Here is a 16,370-nt window from a genome sequence, read left to right as displayed (position 1 = left end):
ATGTTTTTATATAATTTTGACTCAACAAATAACCAATAATAAGCCAATTATTTTTTATTCGTTATTCAAAATAGAATTTCGTACATAAGGACAGTCCTCCGAGCACTTTCGTTGCAGGTTTAAGGATCGAGCCATCATACTCGCGCAATTTTACAAAGATAACAGTAATTGACAAAATAAAATTATGTACATACGAAAACAGGTGTTTTCTATTTAATACGTTAACTCTGTGTAGGATCTTGATTAAAGTATCACGCGATAACAACTATTCACGCAATCCAACCGTGCTCGAGAACTTTGCAAACTTTACAGCGCGACCGATTTTCGTGAGAGCTTTGCAAACGATAGATTGCGAAAAGGAAAATTGTACAAATAAAAAGAATGAAATAAGAATTGCGCAAAAAATTGTAAAAATCGTCATCGTGGATATCGTGGACGTGTTTGATTAATAAAGTAGAGCAGAGTGCACTTTTGAGAATGTTTAGAATAGATTCTTATCGACGATATCAATGACCAGGGGGGGATAAACGAAAAGCTGTCAATAAGTGGTGAGACAATGATTATCAGGAGAACAGTCGACGTAGAACGTTTCCAAAACAGTCTTTCGTATCTCTACTAGTTACACCTCGTAGATCGAGTGGCTAATTTTTTTAAATAAAGTGATTTATTGCGAATAAATCCGATTCCTCTGCAAGAACTAATTTACAAGCTGCCGTCTGTAACAACGAGGAACGTGCGTTTTTATGATGTGTCGCTAAACAACAATGGGACTTGAGAAATTGTTCTTCAGCCGCATCAGATGATATAGAACCATGATGTTGTTTTACGCCACGATGATTTGGAACAAATATTTCTGGACGATTGATGATTGACATGGTAATAGCACATTAATTAAGCTTGCCAATTTTTTTTAATTAAAAGTCTTTCATTTTTAAGTTTTTTTCTCTAAGTTATCATTTCGATTTCTAGACTTCTAAAGAACATGATACTGAGAAAACGATTACAATTGTTAATCTGCGCACTAAAAAGTTTTTACGTGCTCGCTGGAAATAGTTTGTTTGATACGGAACAATATGAAACGACAGATATAGAAGGAATTTCTGAAACCAGCGATGTGTATCTACGACAGTCGATGGGGATAGAAAAGTCTGAAAATGAAACGATGGAAGTTAATAAAAGTAAGCTCCTGAGGGATGGCGACCCGACGAGCGACGGTGTCGACGATTTCATTGAAAAATTTGCACATACTTTTAGTTCATTTGTTCCTAATTTCTAAGCGATTTTTACTCTTTCTTTATTCGCAGATCAAACGACTGCAAGAACATGTGTTTCTATTGTTTTATGTCTTTTTATCATTTTTAGTTGCTGAAATTGGAAAGGTACGGAATGTAATAGTAAATGCAACGGCCGATACGATTCATTTAAATTGGGAGGCACCAGCAAATTATCCAACATGCGTAAGTAAGTATTTCGTCCAACAATATTCTAAAATTAATTGTAATTATTTCGAAGCTATGAAAACAGAATATTTTTCAAAAGATTTGAAACCATGTACGCGATACTTTTTTACTGTTAGAGTTGTTGCGCGTACGACAATATCCGATGGCCTTAATATTAAAGTGAAAACGCGTTCACCGAGTAAGTTATTAAAAAATAATTATTATTATTTCTCGTCTGGAAAACAATACTCCTTATATGTTTTTAGAATCTAGCGAATCTCAATTTCCGATTATAAATGCTAAAGCATTTTCTTTATCCGTACATTGGGAACCACCAAGAACAGCTTCGATGTGTATTAAACATTATCGCGTTACTATTGATCCACAATCAAGAACAATAAAAACAAATGGAACAGATGTGACAATAAACAACCTGTACGCATGTACTTCATACTCTATTTATATTACCGCGGTAGATGAAGATAATAACGACGGAGAAATGACCACCATACATACAAACACAACGTCCACTGGTAAAAGATTTATTATTAACAATACAATTTCCATGTGTAACATTTCTAAATAATTATTTTTTTTTTATAGCGGCAAAACCACCAATATTAAATATCAAAGAACCTTTAGTCTCGTCAAACATTATAGTGCTTTCATGGAAAATAGAAAAGAGAGATAGTAATTGCATGTTAATGTTTCTCGAAGTTATGTGCAACTCGACAACAATCAGTAATCATGGTTACAAAATTAAAAATGGAACGGCAAAAATCTCTATAAATTCACCTATTCAAGATAAATTTCTGATTGTAAATTCAACCATTGAAAATCTTAGCCCACATACAACATATTCATGTTGGGCGCATATAATTAACGAAGCAGGAATTAGTAAATTAAGTGATCCAGTCAATGTAACAACATCGGAAGATAGTAAGTAAAATAATAAATAAATAAATAAATAATAAATAAAATATATATAATATATTTAACATTTTAGTACCGTCTGCTCCTGCACTCGGCGTTGTAAATATAACGCATTCACAATTTGTACTTACATGGAAAACACCGGAATATCTGGCAGGAAATTTAAATATGTTTGAACTAACACTTGAATGGGAAGTATGTTTCCTAGTACCGGATTGGTGTATAAACAAATCATCGGAAAAAAATATAAAATATTTTAGCGGGTCCACGTTTACTTTCGAATATCTAGAAGCAAGAGCGTATACAAATTATAAAGCAAAAATTAGAGCGAAAACAAACGCTGGTTGGGGAAATTACAGTGAATATTTAGTATTTCAAACACCAGTTGCAAGTAACTATTACAACATAGTGTCCTGAATGGTTGAATAATATTTTATTGTTTCATTGATATTTCTAGTTCCAGGAATGGTAACCAACTTTTCATATTTTATTACACGTAATGCAAGTAATACGGATACTTTGGACACGATATTAACATGGGGCCTCCCATGTTTTTCAAATGGGATAATAGAATATTTTAACGTGGTTGTAAATGGAACTCGAAATAATTACGAATCGCACTCTTTTTCAACTAAACAATATATTTCGAGCGAGATTACGAAAAATTATATGGCTGTTATCAATTTAAAACGTTTAAGGGCAGAGTATAATTATACTTTTGAAGTATCCGCTAAAGTTAAGGATGTTGAGGACTATGGAGAGTCCGCGAGTTACAGTAACATTTTATATCCTGCGGATAGTACGTATCTACTTGCACTATGTATAAAATACTAACATAAATTAATAATTTTTCAAACATTTCTTTAGTTCCTCCTCAGCCAGACGAAGACTACATCAAATCTATAACTATCGATCCATATAAAGCACGAAAATCTACCACATCGGCTACTCTTTTGCTTCCTTTATTTCCCGATACAAATGGCGATATCATTTATTATTCTATTATAGTATCAAGAACTAAGTATAATACCGAATTGTATAGCAGATATGATTTAAACAAGCATACATGGCCAAATATATCTTCGTGGGGAGAAGCAATGTTACAAGATTTCATGATACCCTACCAAGCTACTAGACTATGTTGGAATCCTTATCGTAGGTGATACACTTTTAGAATATGTAAACGAATTGGTTGGAAGATAATCAGATTATTATATAAATCTATACATTCTGCAGCTACTTATGTCGCTGATTATGGCGACATGAAAGCGGTGAAGTATACGCTTGGCGAAGATACAAGTTGCAAGGAAATTTCATCTAATACCAATAAACGTGTTTATTGCAATGGACCCCTTAAACCAGACACATGGTATTACGTTAGAATGCGGGCATTTACGCGTGGTGGTTACGCTGACTCTTCAATATTTTTAATAAAAACCAGTTAGTATTTTATTACATTATTATTATTTTGAAAAATAATAGTACTATTCTTTAAATAGTTCTCCATAGTATCGATACGATTTTGTATTTTCTTAATTGAATATTTAATTTCTTATTAGATGCTGAAATAAACATCAAACTTGTTTGTGGAATTGTTTTTGGTATATTATTTTTGGGAATTTTAACAACAATGATGTTATTGGTTCGCAAATGTTCGCCGCAAGTGTAAGTATAATTTAAAAAAGTTAAAAAATACAACAACAGAAAAAAATATTTAGTATATTTATACATTTATTGAAATTAAAGTTTTAATTAAAAGCGGAATGTTATTACACGTGTATGTATAAAAAACCAAGAAAAAAACTAATAGAATGAAAGAAACTGAAGAATGTGTGCATTTATGAGAAATAATCAATATTTCTCTTGTGACTCAGAAGAACACTATAGTTAGAAGCAACAAGGTCACTGAATGCAGATGTCTGCCATACATGTTAAAATACACATTACATTATGTTCAGTAGCTATCAAACTGTTGCTTAACCGTGGAGTAACCATTAGAAAATTACACAAGAATACTTTGGATATTCTATTTTTCAATGTGTCTGATAGACTTAAATGTTAACTGCAGACGGATTTTGTAATATAATTATGACTTTAAGTGTTTGGAAGGATGAATCATTATTTCTTTTCTTTACAAAGTGCGTGCATTAAAAATAATTATTTTTGTAGAGTTTTAATAATTAAACTGGTGTCTTCCATTCATCAGTGTTAAGTGTTATTACTTTATTTTTGTAAGCAACATTGATAAATATTAATGGTAGTGCCATTCTTTTAAACATCTTTTAAAATTGCTTATATAGTTGCATAAAAAACTGATGTATTTATATATAATTATAAATAAAACAAAATTAGTTTAACTTTGATCATTTATATTTTTTTAGGATACTGCGGAGATTTCTACATTCTGACATGTCTGGTTCACCAGTGCCTACACCTTTTTCAAGGAAAAAATTTATAAGTCATTGTCAGGAACTTATTGACACTCCTGGGAAATTAAGCAATGAATTTCGATTACTACAAACTCTCAGTGTGGATTTACAAATGCCAACTAATAGTGCCTGTTTACAAGCTAATAAGAAAAAAAACAGATATTCCGATATTTTACCATGTACAAATCTATATTTAATTATCTAAAACATCGCTAAATTATATGAACTTCATTAAGATTACTTTACATTTTCAGATGACTTTTCCAGAGTTAAATTAGAAGTGATCGACAATGATCCTAATACTGACTATATCAACGCATCCTTCATAAAAGTAAATAAAAATATTAAAAGTGATTATAATTAATGTATTGAATTTACATTACTTGTACATATACATATCATTTTTAGGGCTACTCAGGAGAAGACGAATATATAGCTTGTCAAGGTCCAAAAGAAGAAACCACGTTTGATTTTTGGAGAATGGTAGACCAATATAATATAAGTATTATAGTTATGTTAACTCAGTTAGTCGAAAAAGGCAAGGTAAGATTACTTTTATCCGAGTACAATTAAACGTGCATTGATCTACAAATAATAGAAAATTACTTTATAGGAAAAATGTCATCAGTATTTTCCAACAATTAGAGAAACTTTTAGATATGAATATATGACTATAAAATGTATAAGCGAATTAGACTATAGGTCATATACACAAAGAATATTTGTGTTGCAAAAGGTAAATGGACTGACAATCTCCTTAGTGGAATCTTCTTAACTATAAATGAAATTTTACAGGAAAACGATAAAAGAAATGTAATACATTTACACTTTAAAGACTGGCCAGATCACGATGTTCCAGAGGATTTTGATCCAATGATCCATTTTTGTCAAATTATACGTCGTAATATTCTAACACATAAAAGATATATTCTAATTCACTGCAGGTAATACTATTATATAATATTAAAGTTATTTCAGTTTCATAAACCATAAAACATTTTTTTTATAGTGCAGGAATTGGTAGAACTGGTACTTTAATAGCAGTAGATATACTTTTACAACATCTTCGAGATAATAGAAAATTAGATGTATTTGGAACAGTATATAGATTGCGACATAATAGAATAAATATGGTACAAAAAGAAGTAAGAAAATTCAATACATAACTTATTCCTATTAATATGAATTATATACTGTTAAATCTATTCTTAAATTTTCAGAGTCAATATGCTTATATATACAACTGTATAAAGCAAGTACTAAAGAATCCTTATTATTTAAAAACCTGTAAGTTCATTATATCCAATTTAATGTATTTGTTTAGATATAAATATTATAATCCTTTTGTTTACAGATAAACCACCACCTATGGATCCGCTAAATGAAAATACTTCCAAGAAATCAAAAGTAATACTAAATTAAAACACAAATCTAGTCAAAAGCATATATTATATTTTTACAGTTATATTTATACTAAAATAAATTATATGAATGTACGTTATATTTAACTCTATGTTTATTTATAATCACAAAATACTGTTATTTATTGGTATATAAATTCAGTTACTCACATTTGCTCATCAACTCGCTGACAGGGATCAATATAAAATAATATAATCATCAAAATTTATTAATTAACTAAATTAATAGCGATATTTTGTAGAGTAATCTTTGGGAGAAACCACTAAACCTCTACCCTTTCTGGCACCTCTGTAAACCGTCTCAATTATATCAATCATCTCCTGCTTATCTTCCAGGGTCCAATTTATTTTGTTATTATTTCCTGTTCCCAAATCTATCATTATATGTTTATTTCTAAAGAAGAACATGACCGTACAAGGATCATATAATTCATACCTACAAAAGATAAAATAGATATCAGACTTTAAAGCATCGTTTCACAAGTTACAAAGTTTACACAGCAATGATAAGATAATTAAGCACACATTATATAGCAAATCATGATAATAGAACATTTGTTTAGCGACAATTTTTCAAAACTTACATTTTATTGAAGTCAGGTACTTGCGTAATATCAACCAAATAAATAACTGCGAAGTTTTTAACCTTTTCTGCAATATTATATAGGACTTCGTCCATTTTCATACACATCGGATCCCAGTCATGACCAAATCTAATAACCTAAACAAATGTAATTTTTATATAATAATTAGACAATCTACTTGATATAAATATTGGTAAACTTTCATCATGAACAAGAAGATTCTTGAATGTTCAATCGAAATTCAGCTTCTAATATAATAAGATAAGAAACTTACGACTACTCTGTCTTCTTCAGATAAAATTGCTTGGTCCACTTGCCACCCATTGTGGAGATGTGATAACATATAAGACATTGTATTACTATCTTGTTAAACTCGGCGAAAAAAGAAAGATACGATTTATTTATTCACACGATTTACTTGTAACGTGTACGATTAACACTTTTCGAAAGCACATTGGTTTGTATAGCAGACTGATCATTGAAATATTATTACATTTAACAATACTGTTAATACTGTGTTAACAATAACATTTGTTTATAACGTGGTTAGAATTGGTTAGTTACAACTAAAAAATCTCGTACATATGCAATTATTTATACTTGAAAAATCATCAATCACTCTAACCAATCGTATTAGTAAAAATGAAAAATCCCTTGTTTTATTACTTTCACTAGATAATTATGTTTACGTTTTACCGAAATTATGATCCACGTTTTCGAACTTTATCTCTAATATCTTTTGTTCAAATACATGACATTATTAAACGATTAAATTTTTTATCGATAAGCGAAATTTTGATACATTTATGTATCTACATATTTAAAATTTGACATGTATGAATTTCTCTTTATCTCGTAGTCCAAAATCAGTTTGTTATACTGTATACACGATAAAATTTCGTCTGTGAATTCAATTCAATTTGAATTAAACTCATTTAATTTATATTATCATAGAAATTTCATATTTCGACTGGTTTTAATATCAATGAAGTTGGCGTACTTAGTAAATGTTTACACACTGAACTTATTGTCACTTGATTTTCTGTGTTGAGTGGGAATGTGATGGTAGATGATACAATACCATACGAAACGCGTACCGCACAAATGTCAACGTGTACATTTTCTGTGCATGCTATACTTTTAAATAAAAATGCTAAAAAGGGTATGTATTTTAGCTGTTATTTAAAAAAAACTATTATATAAGTTCAATTATTAATTTTCTTCCTTTTTATCTATAAATTTAATTTGTAATATGTGATTTTGATTTTGTACATTAAAATTATTTTATTAATTAAAGATATTTTACAGATACCGTGACCTATTAATTTCCATATAAAAAATTTATCTATGAAAAGTATAATTATGATTAAATCGCAGCAAAGTAAGTATTTTATTGTTTAAAATTGGCAAATATTAATAGTAATTATATATTTTATATTTAATCATTTGTTTTGTAGAAAGTAGTCAAGCATTAAAATATGTCAGTTTAATAACTCTCACATTGCAAAATGCTGCAGTTGGACTTAGCATGCGCTATGCACTTACAAGATCGGGAGATATGTTCCTTCCTTCAACTGGTATATACATTACATTTTTATAAGACATTTTTATAATATTGTACTTTTTGATGGGAAATTTTTTTTTAGTAAGCTTATTTCTAAATCATTATGTATGTTTTTTTTAGCTGTTGTTATGTCGGAAGTTGTTAAACTGTTAACATCTCTGGTATTATGTTATATCGAAGAAGGAAGCTTCTCAAAATTTTGTAATTCTCTAAAAGTAATTATTATAAAACAACCAATTGATACTTTAAAAGTAAGCGTACCATCGCTTTTGTACATTATACAAAATAATGTTCTGTATGTATCTGCATCTAATTTAGATGCAGCAACTTATCAGGTATAAATCATCATTTTACATTTTGTACCTAATAATGTTGTTGGAATTTTTTATAAATATGACGTTTCTTAGGTGACGTACCAACTAAAAATTTTGACAACAGCATTCTTTGCTGTAATAATACTACGAAGATCCTTAAGAAATACCCAATGGGGAGCTTTAGTATTATTAGTTATAGGAGTAGTATTAGTACAATTGGCGCAAAGCGTGGACACAGTTCTACCGTCTGGGATAGAACAAAATCATATAGTCGGATTCTCAGCTGCGCTAAGCGCGTGCTTTTTATCAGGTTTTGCTGGAATATATTTTGAAAAAATACTCAAAGACTCGGATATATCGTTATGGATGAGAAATGTACAGTTAGGTCTACTATCGTTACCATTTGGTTTAATTACATGTTTTCTACGAGATGGTGAAATTCTACAAAAGCGAGGTTTCTTTTTCGGTTATGATCTATTTGTTTATTATTTAGTTGTACTTCAAGCAGGAGGGGGCCTTATCGTTGCCATGGTAGTTAAATATGCTGATAATATACTTAAGGGTTTTGCTACATCTTTAGCTATTATTATTTCTTGCGTAGCTTCGATATACCTTTTTGATTTTAACTTAACTCTTAAGTTTTCTTTAGGCGCTGTTTTAGTTATATGTTCGATCTTTATGTATGGACATCAACCAAAGACAACGTTCATCGATAAACATTCTCCAACTGACAGAGTTTGATATAAACTAAAAAAAATATGATGATACCGAATTCTACAAATATTTGAACGTATTCGCACAGATGAATAGTTTGGTACATTTTTTCGTGTCAAATCGCGGTTAAGCAATTGATATATAAATATCTACGTCATATCACTTTATCAGTATTTCATTGTATCTGCTATAGAAGAATTTAAAATAACGACATCAATAGTAAATAATAATGTGACCTATAGATAGATACATTGTTTTATGAACAAATAGCTCGGTAATCTACAGATCGGTAACACCAGCAGAAATATGTTGAATGCATATTTTAGTGAATCACGTGACCACACTTTTATACCAAATTAACAGATTCGTTACATATATTGGTATATCAAAGTAATTAAAGTATTTATTGTATATTTAAACATATATCTCTAATATTGAGATACCTCATTAAAGATCATATACAGAAAATAGTTGTTTTTTCTTAATCCATATATTTTTGTATAATGTTAATGTCTTGGATTATAGATAATAACTATTCGTGTTTACAAAATTAATGTAATACATATGCGCTATTTATATATATTTTTACACTTATATTGTACTTAATTAAATTAATTATTATAATGTAAAATTTTCAATTCATGTTAAATGTTTGGTATGATAACAAAAAATATATATTTAACTAGTTAAGTAAAACTGTGTTATATTTTACATTTCGTTTTGTTATTTACTACATACATATATTTACGTAGAACAACATAACAAAATGTAACAATGGTAAACATAATGAAAATATTTTCTCTGCAATTTTGTTTGTATTTTAAATCTTTGAAAACTATTGATTTCGAATAGTAATTTAAATAATTTTGTTTGAAATTTTTATCTAACTTTTCAACGGGCCGTGCTGGAGGGAAATTATGCAATAATTTCATGTAAGTTGGTATCCCTGTAACATATTACATATCGTACTGGTTGCTCTTGCCGTTCCAGTGTAAGAAGCAAAAGTCACGTTCTCCGAGCGGTATATAAAAGTATCGAGAAGAATGAGTGAGCCTCAATCGAAGAAAGCCAAGATGACAAGCTCCTTGACGCAGCTAAAGGAAATAACAACAATTGTCGCCGATACCGGTGACTTCCATGGTAAGTAAACGAAACATTGAAGAAGTTTACAATAATAGAGACCACGGACAAAGGTGAAGGTGACTAACGGAAAGCATGGCAGGGGAAATGATTTTGTAGTGCACTTTTAAATATTACGTGTTTGTCTTATAGAAAGAAATATCTGTTATATACTTAATCATTATACACTATATGTACATCAATCCTAAATATGTGTAAGTATTGTTGTAGAACGTATAAATTTCGTTAAAGGAAATTTACCAGTTTGAATTCAGATTACGTTATGGGTAGAGTGGTGGGGGAAATTACAAAATCGTCTGATATTACGACTGCTGTTTTTTTTTATGTATAAATTCCTCAATTATTCTGTTCTCATTTATTTAAACAGATGTGGAAAAGCGAAATCTAATATATAAGCGAAAATAAATTTTATTTCTTCTTTTAATGTAGAATCGATACATTTCCTTTAACAAATTTAAGGACCAGCGAATTTTCACTCTAAAATTATTGCCGTTTACTTTATTTTACTATTTTCGTAATCATTTTTAAATTATATTTGGCAAATAAGAAGAAACTCTTGGCTACTTATCATATTCAGTAACTTATGATTTACATTATTATTATGTTCTATTACTGTGTGACGTATGAATAGCTGGAATGACTCCTGAAATATGAATAATGTATGTTACATAAAAAATGATTTGAAGGTAATGGATTGCAGACAATTCATTAGTGAATTTAATTTGTAAATTATTTTCAGCTATGGAGCAATTTAAGCCCATAGATGCAACTACAAATCCATCTTTGATACTTGCTGCAGCTAGTCAAAAAAAATATGCACACTTGATAGATAAAGCTGTACAATATGGAAAAAAATCTGGATCGTAAGTATCTTTAATATAATAATATTATATAAAATGTCTGTAAAGTATCCAAAGTGAAATAACATATTAGTGTAACAATCATAAATTCTTTGTATTTTAATAGAGATCAACTACCTGAGAAACATTGTTATTTTACAATTATTTAAAATTTATTTGAATATGACAGATATACCTGGAAATGATGATTAAAAAAAAAATGGTACACATATGGTAGAAGTAGTTTATTATTTGATTATTCGCACATTTAAATAAGTTTCATTTAGTAGTTAGATTATCAAATTTTATAGAGTAGTTGATTTAAGACATTGTAGGAATTATAAAGCAATAACAAATGAAAAATGCGTGCATCTCAAGAAATATAAAGGAGTCAATGTAAATTAATATTAAAAATGGAAGAATATTGAAATTTGATAAAAAAGTAAAAATAAAGCAGAATATGAAGCAGAAAAGTGAATGTGTGAAAAGGAAGTATTGTTCATCTAATTACCACAATGTGGTTATAGTGGTAATGTGTAGTTATGTCAATGTAATAATTTTATGTCAAATAATAAAGTTTTAACCAAATGGAATGAATGAAACGTGACTTATATGTTTCAGTAATTTGACAGAACAAATTGAAGCAGCCTTGGACATCACATGTGTTCTCTTTGGTAAAGAGATTTTAAATATTATACCTGGAAGAGTTTCTACAGAAGTAGATGCTAGGCTATCTTTCAATAAAGAAGCTAGCATAGAAAAAGCCAAGAAGCTAATCGCATTGTACGAAGAAATCGGCGTACATAAAGATCGCGTATTAATTAAACTTGCTTCTACTTGGGAAGGTATTCAGGCAGCAAAGTAAGTTAAATAGTTTACAAAACTGATAGAACGTTCAAAATAAAATTTAAACTAAAACTTACAAAATTTAATTTTGTAGAGAATTGGAGAAAAAGTATGGAATTCATTGTAACTTGACGCTTCTATTTTCTTTCGCGCAAGCGGTTGCATGCGCGGAAGCAGGTGTAACCCTTATATCGCCATTTGTTGGTAGAATTCTAGATTGGTAAGTTAACTATAAATTATAATGAATGCTTACCTCAACATCTAAAATTTATTTTTTTTTTTCATTTAAATCATTATATTCCAAAATGAATATTTAGGTATGTAGCAAATACAGACAAGAAATCTTATGAGCCTAAAGAAGATCCAGGTGTTATATCTGTAACAAAGATTTATAATTATTATAAAAAGTTTGGGTATAAAACCGTTGTTATGGGTGCATCATTCAGAAATGTTGGCAAGTATTTATTTTTTTTAAATTTGTATAAGAATGAATTATTGCTCTAATAGATTATCGTTTATTTAAGGTGAAATTAAGGAATTGGCCGGGTGCGATTTCTTGACTATAAGTCCGAAGTTGCTGGAAGAGTTAGAAAAAAGTAACGAACCAATTCGCAAAGTCCTTACGGCCGAAGCAGCGAAGAAGTGCGATCTTCAAAAGATCAGCTTAGATGAAGCCAAATTTAGGTGGTTGCTCAACGAAGATCAGATGGCAACGGATAAATTAAGCGACGGTATTCGCAAATTTGCAGTAGATGTATGCAAATTGGAAAAATTACTACAAGAAAAACTTCAATCTTAAATATGAAAAAAAGACTCCCTTTAAAAATGTCTATCTAATGAACGTTTTATTGTAAATATTACTGTGAACTAATAATTACTTATTGTTCAAATGTATGATACATTCCGTTCTTTGTATCTATAAAACGATGTAAGAAAAATGTACAAAACTGCATAGAGATTATAGTATGTATATTATTAAATAAATGTGGAATATCTGTGGGAAAAGTTATATTTTATAAACAAATTATTTAAAAGAAACATCAATTTTGGTTAAATGTAAACTACAATATTTCGAACGTAAATGAAACGTATCGTGAAATTAATATCTGTAAAAGAAATCGAAAAAAATACAAGTCGGTGAACTGGTGTGAACCGGACTTCGTAATAATGTTCGCAGTTCGAGTTGATCGAGTGACATAATGGCACGTTGGTAAAAGTCTTAGCTGTGTTTTTGAATGAATGTAAATTAAATACATTACAATAGTTGTGTAAATCGTAATAAAACGTGACAAAATGCCGAAGAAAAAGACTGGTCAAAGAAGAAAAGCGGAGAAACAAAAACTGAGACAGAAAGAAATTCGAGCTTCCAAGGATCAAGTAGATCTAGCCAAATTTCCTTGCAATGCAGTAATGGCAAGTAATTATAGATTGTAGTGAAATTAATTTCTATTACGATGAAATATGAAGAATTTCTATCGAAATAATATTACAAAATTCACGTTTAACATTATCAACCAAAATATAACCTATAATAATACTTTCGAATATTCAGTTTTAATTTGTAGTTTATTGTAGGAATGCGATAAATGCAACAAGAAACAAAAAAGCAGAGCTTTTTGTTATTTCTGTCAAAGTCTACAGCGTTTACCTATGTGTGCCCACTGCGGTAAAATAAAATGTATGTTAAAAACTGGAGATTGCGTTGTTCGCCACCCCGGTATATTTACTACTGGTTTAGGTATGGTGGTAAGTAAAACTGTTTTTTGTACCACCAAAGTATTTTAAATATCGAAATGAAAGTTATAAAGAGTGAGTATTTAATAGGGAGCAATATGCGATCACTGTGAAGCATGGGTTTGCCATGGAAGACGATGCCTTACTACTCATGCATGTATGTGTCCATTAGCAGAGGCAATTTGTCAGGAATGCGAAAGAGGCGTATGGGATCATGGTGGTAGAATATTTCGATGCTCTTTCTGTAATTGTTTCCTTTGTGAAGATGATCAATTTGAACATCAAGCATCTTGTCAAGTGTTAGAAGCAGAAAGTTTTAAATGTAATATTCCATTAATAATATCATATATTTACGTAATTATTGCCATTATTACTTTATTATTTATTATTAACGTTTTTAGGTCAATCATGTAATCGTTTAGGGCAATATTCTTGTCTGAGATGTAAAACATGTTATTGCGAAGATCATGTTCGAAGGAAAGGGTTTAAATATGAAAAGAATAAACCTATACCTTGTCCCAAATGTAGTTTTGAAACATCTCAAACTAAAGACCTTAGCATGTCAAGTAAGCGACAATACTCTATTTCATTGTAAGTTTTTTATTAATAATACATTTACATTACATTTTCACTTTATCTTATTGCAGCAAGAAGTCATAAATTTGGTAGGCAAAATCAAAGTGGAACCGGCGACTCTGACGATGAAGATGGATATTCTTATTATGGTAAAAAACATAATTACTGTGCGATATTAGTTTGTTGTTTCTATATCTTATAAAACATGTATATATTGTTTTATATTACAGGAAATCAATCCCAAGGTTATGGTTCCGAAAATTGTGCCATGGATGATGACGAAAACGAAGATGAAGATGATGACGATGACGACGACGACGAAGACGATGATGACGACGACGAAGAAGAACAAGAAGATGAATCATTAAGTGAAACTGAAGGAAATGACAATAATAAACTACATGTTAATAAAAATAACATTTAATAAAACATATTTTCATTAAATATAAACATGAAAAATAAATATATTAATTGTTGTGTTTACAAAATTATTAATATTTTTCTAGCCCCGTCGTTGAAATTTTTATAAAAAAAATTCCGGGTATGTTAAATGTATAAAAAATATGTGAAGAATATACCAATTAAGCGTGATCTAACGTTTAATAATAACACATAAAAATAATGTTATGTTTATTATACATTGATTTTATGTAGAATAATTAAAACTTTTACAATACAATGGATATAAACGATCACATTTATCTTACACGCGCATTGATGTATATTCGGATGGGAATGCGAACGTGTGCGAACCAATAGCATTAACACATGGTAATAGTCCAGCATTTGGTATAATATTCCATGATAATGTTAATGTTACATTTTTATTTCCTCTGAAACAAATAGGTGCAAAATCATTTTTATTTATTTGTACCATTATTTGCTTCCTACATAATTATTAATTAACAATAACAAATTACCTCAAACCATTACCATCATCCCAGAAATAGTATTTCGTATTCATATTCTTAAAATCAAATACAGCTTTATCCTCGCGAAGTACTATTTTATCCCATAATACTATCTAAAATAGAGAAAAACTATTTCATTTAATCTGCGTATTAAATTGTACTTAACTGCAATTATTTGACTTGTAGTTAATTAATACTATACCTGATTAAAATCATTAGTTTCTGTTTGATATTCAGCTGTGAGGTACAAAAATAGTTGTTTCACATTCCAATTAAATAACGAGGTAAGATCAGTTTGTAAATCGATTGTGACATAACCCATATCATTCTTTTCTCTTGCTGCACTATAATCTGGCACATTTTTTCTGCAAGATAAAATGTTAATGAGTATTACAAAAAATAGTATTTATAATATTTATCAAAATAAATGATACTTACACAAGTACTTTTGCAGTATTGAATGTTGCATTTGCTCTATAATCAATAAATACAGTGGAGAGAAAACAACAAAACGTTAGAGCCCCTCCAACACTTAATGCATATGCTAAAATAGCATTACTACGTGTGAAGACAGTATGCATTATTTTGTTTTAGTATTGTCGATTAGAATACACGAAACTTTAATTCAACAAATCAACCAACTCGACTATACATCAAAATATTCTAACCACACTTAGTCCACGATTTCGATTTCCATGGATTTCCAACGTCAGCAATCAACACGACAGATTACACCGGGTTAGTGTTTGAAAATAAACCAAATACGTGGCGCGTTCGCATGGAAAGCGAATTTAAGTAGCTGTGTATTATCCCGTTTAGTGAGAAGACCAAACGATGTAAAGAACAGACAATTTCATGATCAACATCTCATTGGTTCGCTGTGGATCGAAATGTTAGTGATCCTTATTCCTTGAATTGATATCATA

At 29.7% G+C, this 16,370-nt stretch overlaps 6 protein-coding genes across 9 annotated transcripts; 4 read left to right on the top strand and 2 right to left on the bottom strand.

Moving 5' to 3' along the window:
* The first annotated feature begins 96 nt into the window (after positions 1 to 96).
* LOC128884615 (receptor-type tyrosine-protein phosphatase delta) lies at positions 97 to 6,302 on the top strand. Of its 3 annotated transcripts, XM_054138103.1 has the most exons (18): positions 97 to 876; positions 970 to 1,178; positions 1,363 to 1,461; positions 1,706 to 1,972; positions 2,043 to 2,378; positions 2,446 to 2,763; positions 2,830 to 3,171; positions 3,240 to 3,527; positions 3,609 to 3,812; positions 3,932 to 4,037; positions 4,754 to 4,980; positions 5,056 to 5,132; positions 5,210 to 5,344; positions 5,415 to 5,537; positions 5,597 to 5,745; positions 5,811 to 5,946; positions 6,022 to 6,088; positions 6,156 to 6,302. In XM_054138103.1, the coding sequence occupies exons 2-18, from the start codon at positions 983 to 985 to the stop codon at positions 6,221 to 6,223; spliced, it is 3,138 nt and encodes a 1,045-aa protein (XP_053994078.1). In that variant the 5' UTR covers positions 97 to 876; positions 970 to 982; the 3' UTR covers positions 6,224 to 6,302. The 3 variants fall into 3 exon arrangements, with proteins under 3 accessions (XP_053994078.1, XP_053994077.1, XP_053994079.1); XM_054138102.1 differs by having other exon boundaries at positions 6,022 to 6,302; XM_054138104.1 differs by lacking the exons at positions 97 to 876; positions 970 to 1,178 and adding an exon at positions 1,577 to 1,638 and having other exon boundaries at positions 1,433 to 1,461; positions 6,022 to 6,302.
* On the bottom strand, positions 6,232 to 7,371 carry LOC128884621 (thioredoxin-like protein 4A). Its single transcript, XM_054138112.1, has 3 exons — positions 7,081 to 7,371; positions 6,807 to 6,943; positions 6,232 to 6,658 (listed from the first exon to the last, which is right to left on the bottom strand). The coding sequence occupies exons 1-3, from the start codon at positions 7,156 to 7,158 to the stop codon at positions 6,445 to 6,447; spliced, it is 429 nt and encodes a 142-aa protein (XP_053994087.1). The 5' UTR covers positions 7,159 to 7,371; the 3' UTR covers positions 6,232 to 6,444.
* A 202-nt stretch (positions 7,372 to 7,573) lies between these two features.
* On the top strand, positions 7,574 to 10,233 carry LOC128884616 (UDP-galactose translocator). The gene is made up of 5 exons (XM_054138105.1): positions 7,574 to 7,968; positions 8,115 to 8,187; positions 8,264 to 8,383; positions 8,491 to 8,705; positions 8,778 to 10,233. The coding sequence occupies exons 2-5, from the start codon at positions 8,154 to 8,156 to the stop codon at positions 9,423 to 9,425; spliced, it is 1,017 nt and encodes a 338-aa protein (XP_053994080.1). The 5' UTR covers positions 7,574 to 7,968; positions 8,115 to 8,153; the 3' UTR covers positions 9,426 to 10,233.
* A 136-nt stretch (positions 10,234 to 10,369) lies between these two features.
* On the top strand, positions 10,370 to 13,232 carry LOC128884617 (transaldolase). Of its 2 annotated transcripts, none has more exons than XM_054138106.1 (6): positions 10,370 to 10,538; positions 11,278 to 11,401; positions 11,999 to 12,238; positions 12,318 to 12,443; positions 12,541 to 12,677; positions 12,748 to 13,232. In XM_054138106.1, the coding sequence occupies exons 1-6, from the start codon at positions 10,442 to 10,444 to the stop codon at positions 13,020 to 13,022; spliced, it is 999 nt and encodes a 332-aa protein (XP_053994081.1). In that variant the 5' UTR covers positions 10,370 to 10,441; the 3' UTR covers positions 13,023 to 13,232. The 2 variants fall into 2 exon arrangements, with proteins under 2 accessions (XP_053994081.1, XP_053994082.1); XM_054138107.1 differs by lacking the exon at positions 10,370 to 10,538 and adding an exon at positions 10,584 to 10,732.
* Positions 13,233 to 13,382: 150 nt separating this feature from the next.
* On the top strand, positions 13,383 to 14,988 carry LOC128884618 (zinc finger protein 330 homolog). The gene is made up of 6 exons (XM_054138108.1): positions 13,383 to 13,636; positions 13,799 to 13,969; positions 14,048 to 14,279; positions 14,359 to 14,523; positions 14,605 to 14,682; positions 14,764 to 14,988. The coding sequence occupies exons 1-6, from the start codon at positions 13,517 to 13,519 to the stop codon at positions 14,955 to 14,957; spliced, it is 960 nt and encodes a 319-aa protein (XP_053994083.1). The 5' UTR covers positions 13,383 to 13,516; the 3' UTR covers positions 14,958 to 14,988.
* A 138-nt stretch (positions 14,989 to 15,126) lies between these two features.
* On the bottom strand, positions 15,127 to 16,302 carry LOC128884620 (signal peptidase complex subunit 3). The gene is made up of 4 exons (XM_054138111.1): positions 15,883 to 16,302; positions 15,647 to 15,809; positions 15,454 to 15,557; positions 15,127 to 15,366 (listed from the first exon to the last, which is right to left on the bottom strand). The coding sequence occupies exons 1-4, from the start codon at positions 16,023 to 16,025 to the stop codon at positions 15,237 to 15,239; spliced, it is 540 nt and encodes a 179-aa protein (XP_053994086.1). The 5' UTR covers positions 16,026 to 16,302; the 3' UTR covers positions 15,127 to 15,236.
* Between the last annotated feature and the right edge of the window lie 68 nt (positions 16,303 to 16,370).

Source organism: Hylaeus volcanicus, chromosome 1 (assembly GCF_026283585.1).
Source record: "Hylaeus volcanicus isolate JK05 chromosome 1, UHH_iyHylVolc1.0_haploid, whole genome shotgun sequence".
Taxonomy (NCBI): Eukaryota; Metazoa; Arthropoda; class Insecta; order Hymenoptera; family Colletidae; genus Hylaeus; species Hylaeus volcanicus.
The sequence above is the reverse complement of the archived record's forward strand: the minus strand, read 5'-3'. Positions and strand labels throughout refer to the sequence as shown.

Bases quoted from the DNA above. Each gene is read 5' to 3' on its own strand.
- LOC128884615 (XM_054138102.1), top strand. From the start codon at position 983: ATGATACTGAGAAAACGATTACAATTGTTAATCTGCGCACTAAAAAGT. The intron at 1,179-1,362 runs GTAAGCTCCTGA...TATCATTTTTAG, and splicing joins AACGATGGAAGTTAATAAAA to TTGCTGAAATTGGAAAGGTA. The intron at 1,973-2,042 runs GTAAAAGATTTA...TTTTTTTTATAG, and splicing joins TACAAACACAACGTCCACTG to CGGCAAAACCACCAATATTA.
- LOC128884621 (XM_054138112.1), bottom strand. From the start codon at position 7,158: ATGTCTTATATGTTATCACATCTCCACAATGGGTGGCAAGTGGACCAA. The intron at 6,944-7,080 runs GTAAGTTTCTTA...ACATTTGTTTAG, and splicing joins CTGAAGAAGACAGAGTAGTC to GTTATTAGATTTGGTCATGA. The intron at 6,659-6,806 runs GTAAGTTTTGAA...TATCTTTTGTAG, and splicing joins GTACCTGACTTCAATAAAAT to GTATGAATTATATGATCCTT.
- LOC128884616 (XM_054138105.1), top strand. From the start codon at position 8,154: ATGAAAAGTATAATTATGATTAAATCGCAGCAAA. The intron at 8,384-8,490 runs GTATATACATTA...TGTTTTTTTTAG, and splicing joins TATGTTCCTTCCTTCAACTG to CTGTTGTTATGTCGGAAGTT. The intron at 8,706-8,777 runs GTATAAATCATC...GACGTTTCTTAG, and splicing joins TAGATGCAGCAACTTATCAG to GTGACGTACCAACTAAAAAT.
- LOC128884617 (XM_054138106.1), top strand. From the start codon at position 10,442: ATGAGTGAGCCTCAATCGAAGAAAGCCAAGATGACAAGCTCCTTGACG. The intron at 11,402-11,998 runs GTAAGTATCTTT...TATATGTTTCAG, and splicing joins TATGGAAAAAAATCTGGATC to TAATTTGACAGAACAAATTG. The intron at 12,239-12,317 runs GTAAGTTAAATA...TTAATTTTGTAG, and splicing joins GAAGGTATTCAGGCAGCAAA to AGAATTGGAGAAAAAGTATG.
- LOC128884618 (XM_054138108.1), top strand. From the start codon at position 13,517: ATGCCGAAGAAAAAGACTGGTCAAAGAAGAAAAGCGGAGAAACAAAAA. The intron at 14,280-14,358 runs GTAATATTCCAT...TAACGTTTTTAG, and splicing joins AGAAGCAGAAAGTTTTAAAT to GTCAATCATGTAATCGTTTA. The intron at 14,683-14,763 runs GTAAAAAACATA...TTTATATTACAG, and splicing joins AGATGGATATTCTTATTATG to GAAATCAATCCCAAGGTTAT.
- LOC128884620 (XM_054138111.1), bottom strand. From the start codon at position 16,025: ATGCATACTGTCTTCACACGTAGTAATGCTATTTTAGCATATGCATTA. The intron at 15,558-15,646 runs GTATAGTATTAA...TCTCTATTTTAG, and splicing joins AAACTAATGATTTTAATCAG to ATAGTATTATGGGATAAAAT. The intron at 15,367-15,453 runs GTAATTTGTTAT...TATTTGTTTCAG, and splicing joins GATGATGGTAATGGTTTGAG to AGGAAATAAAAATGTAACAT.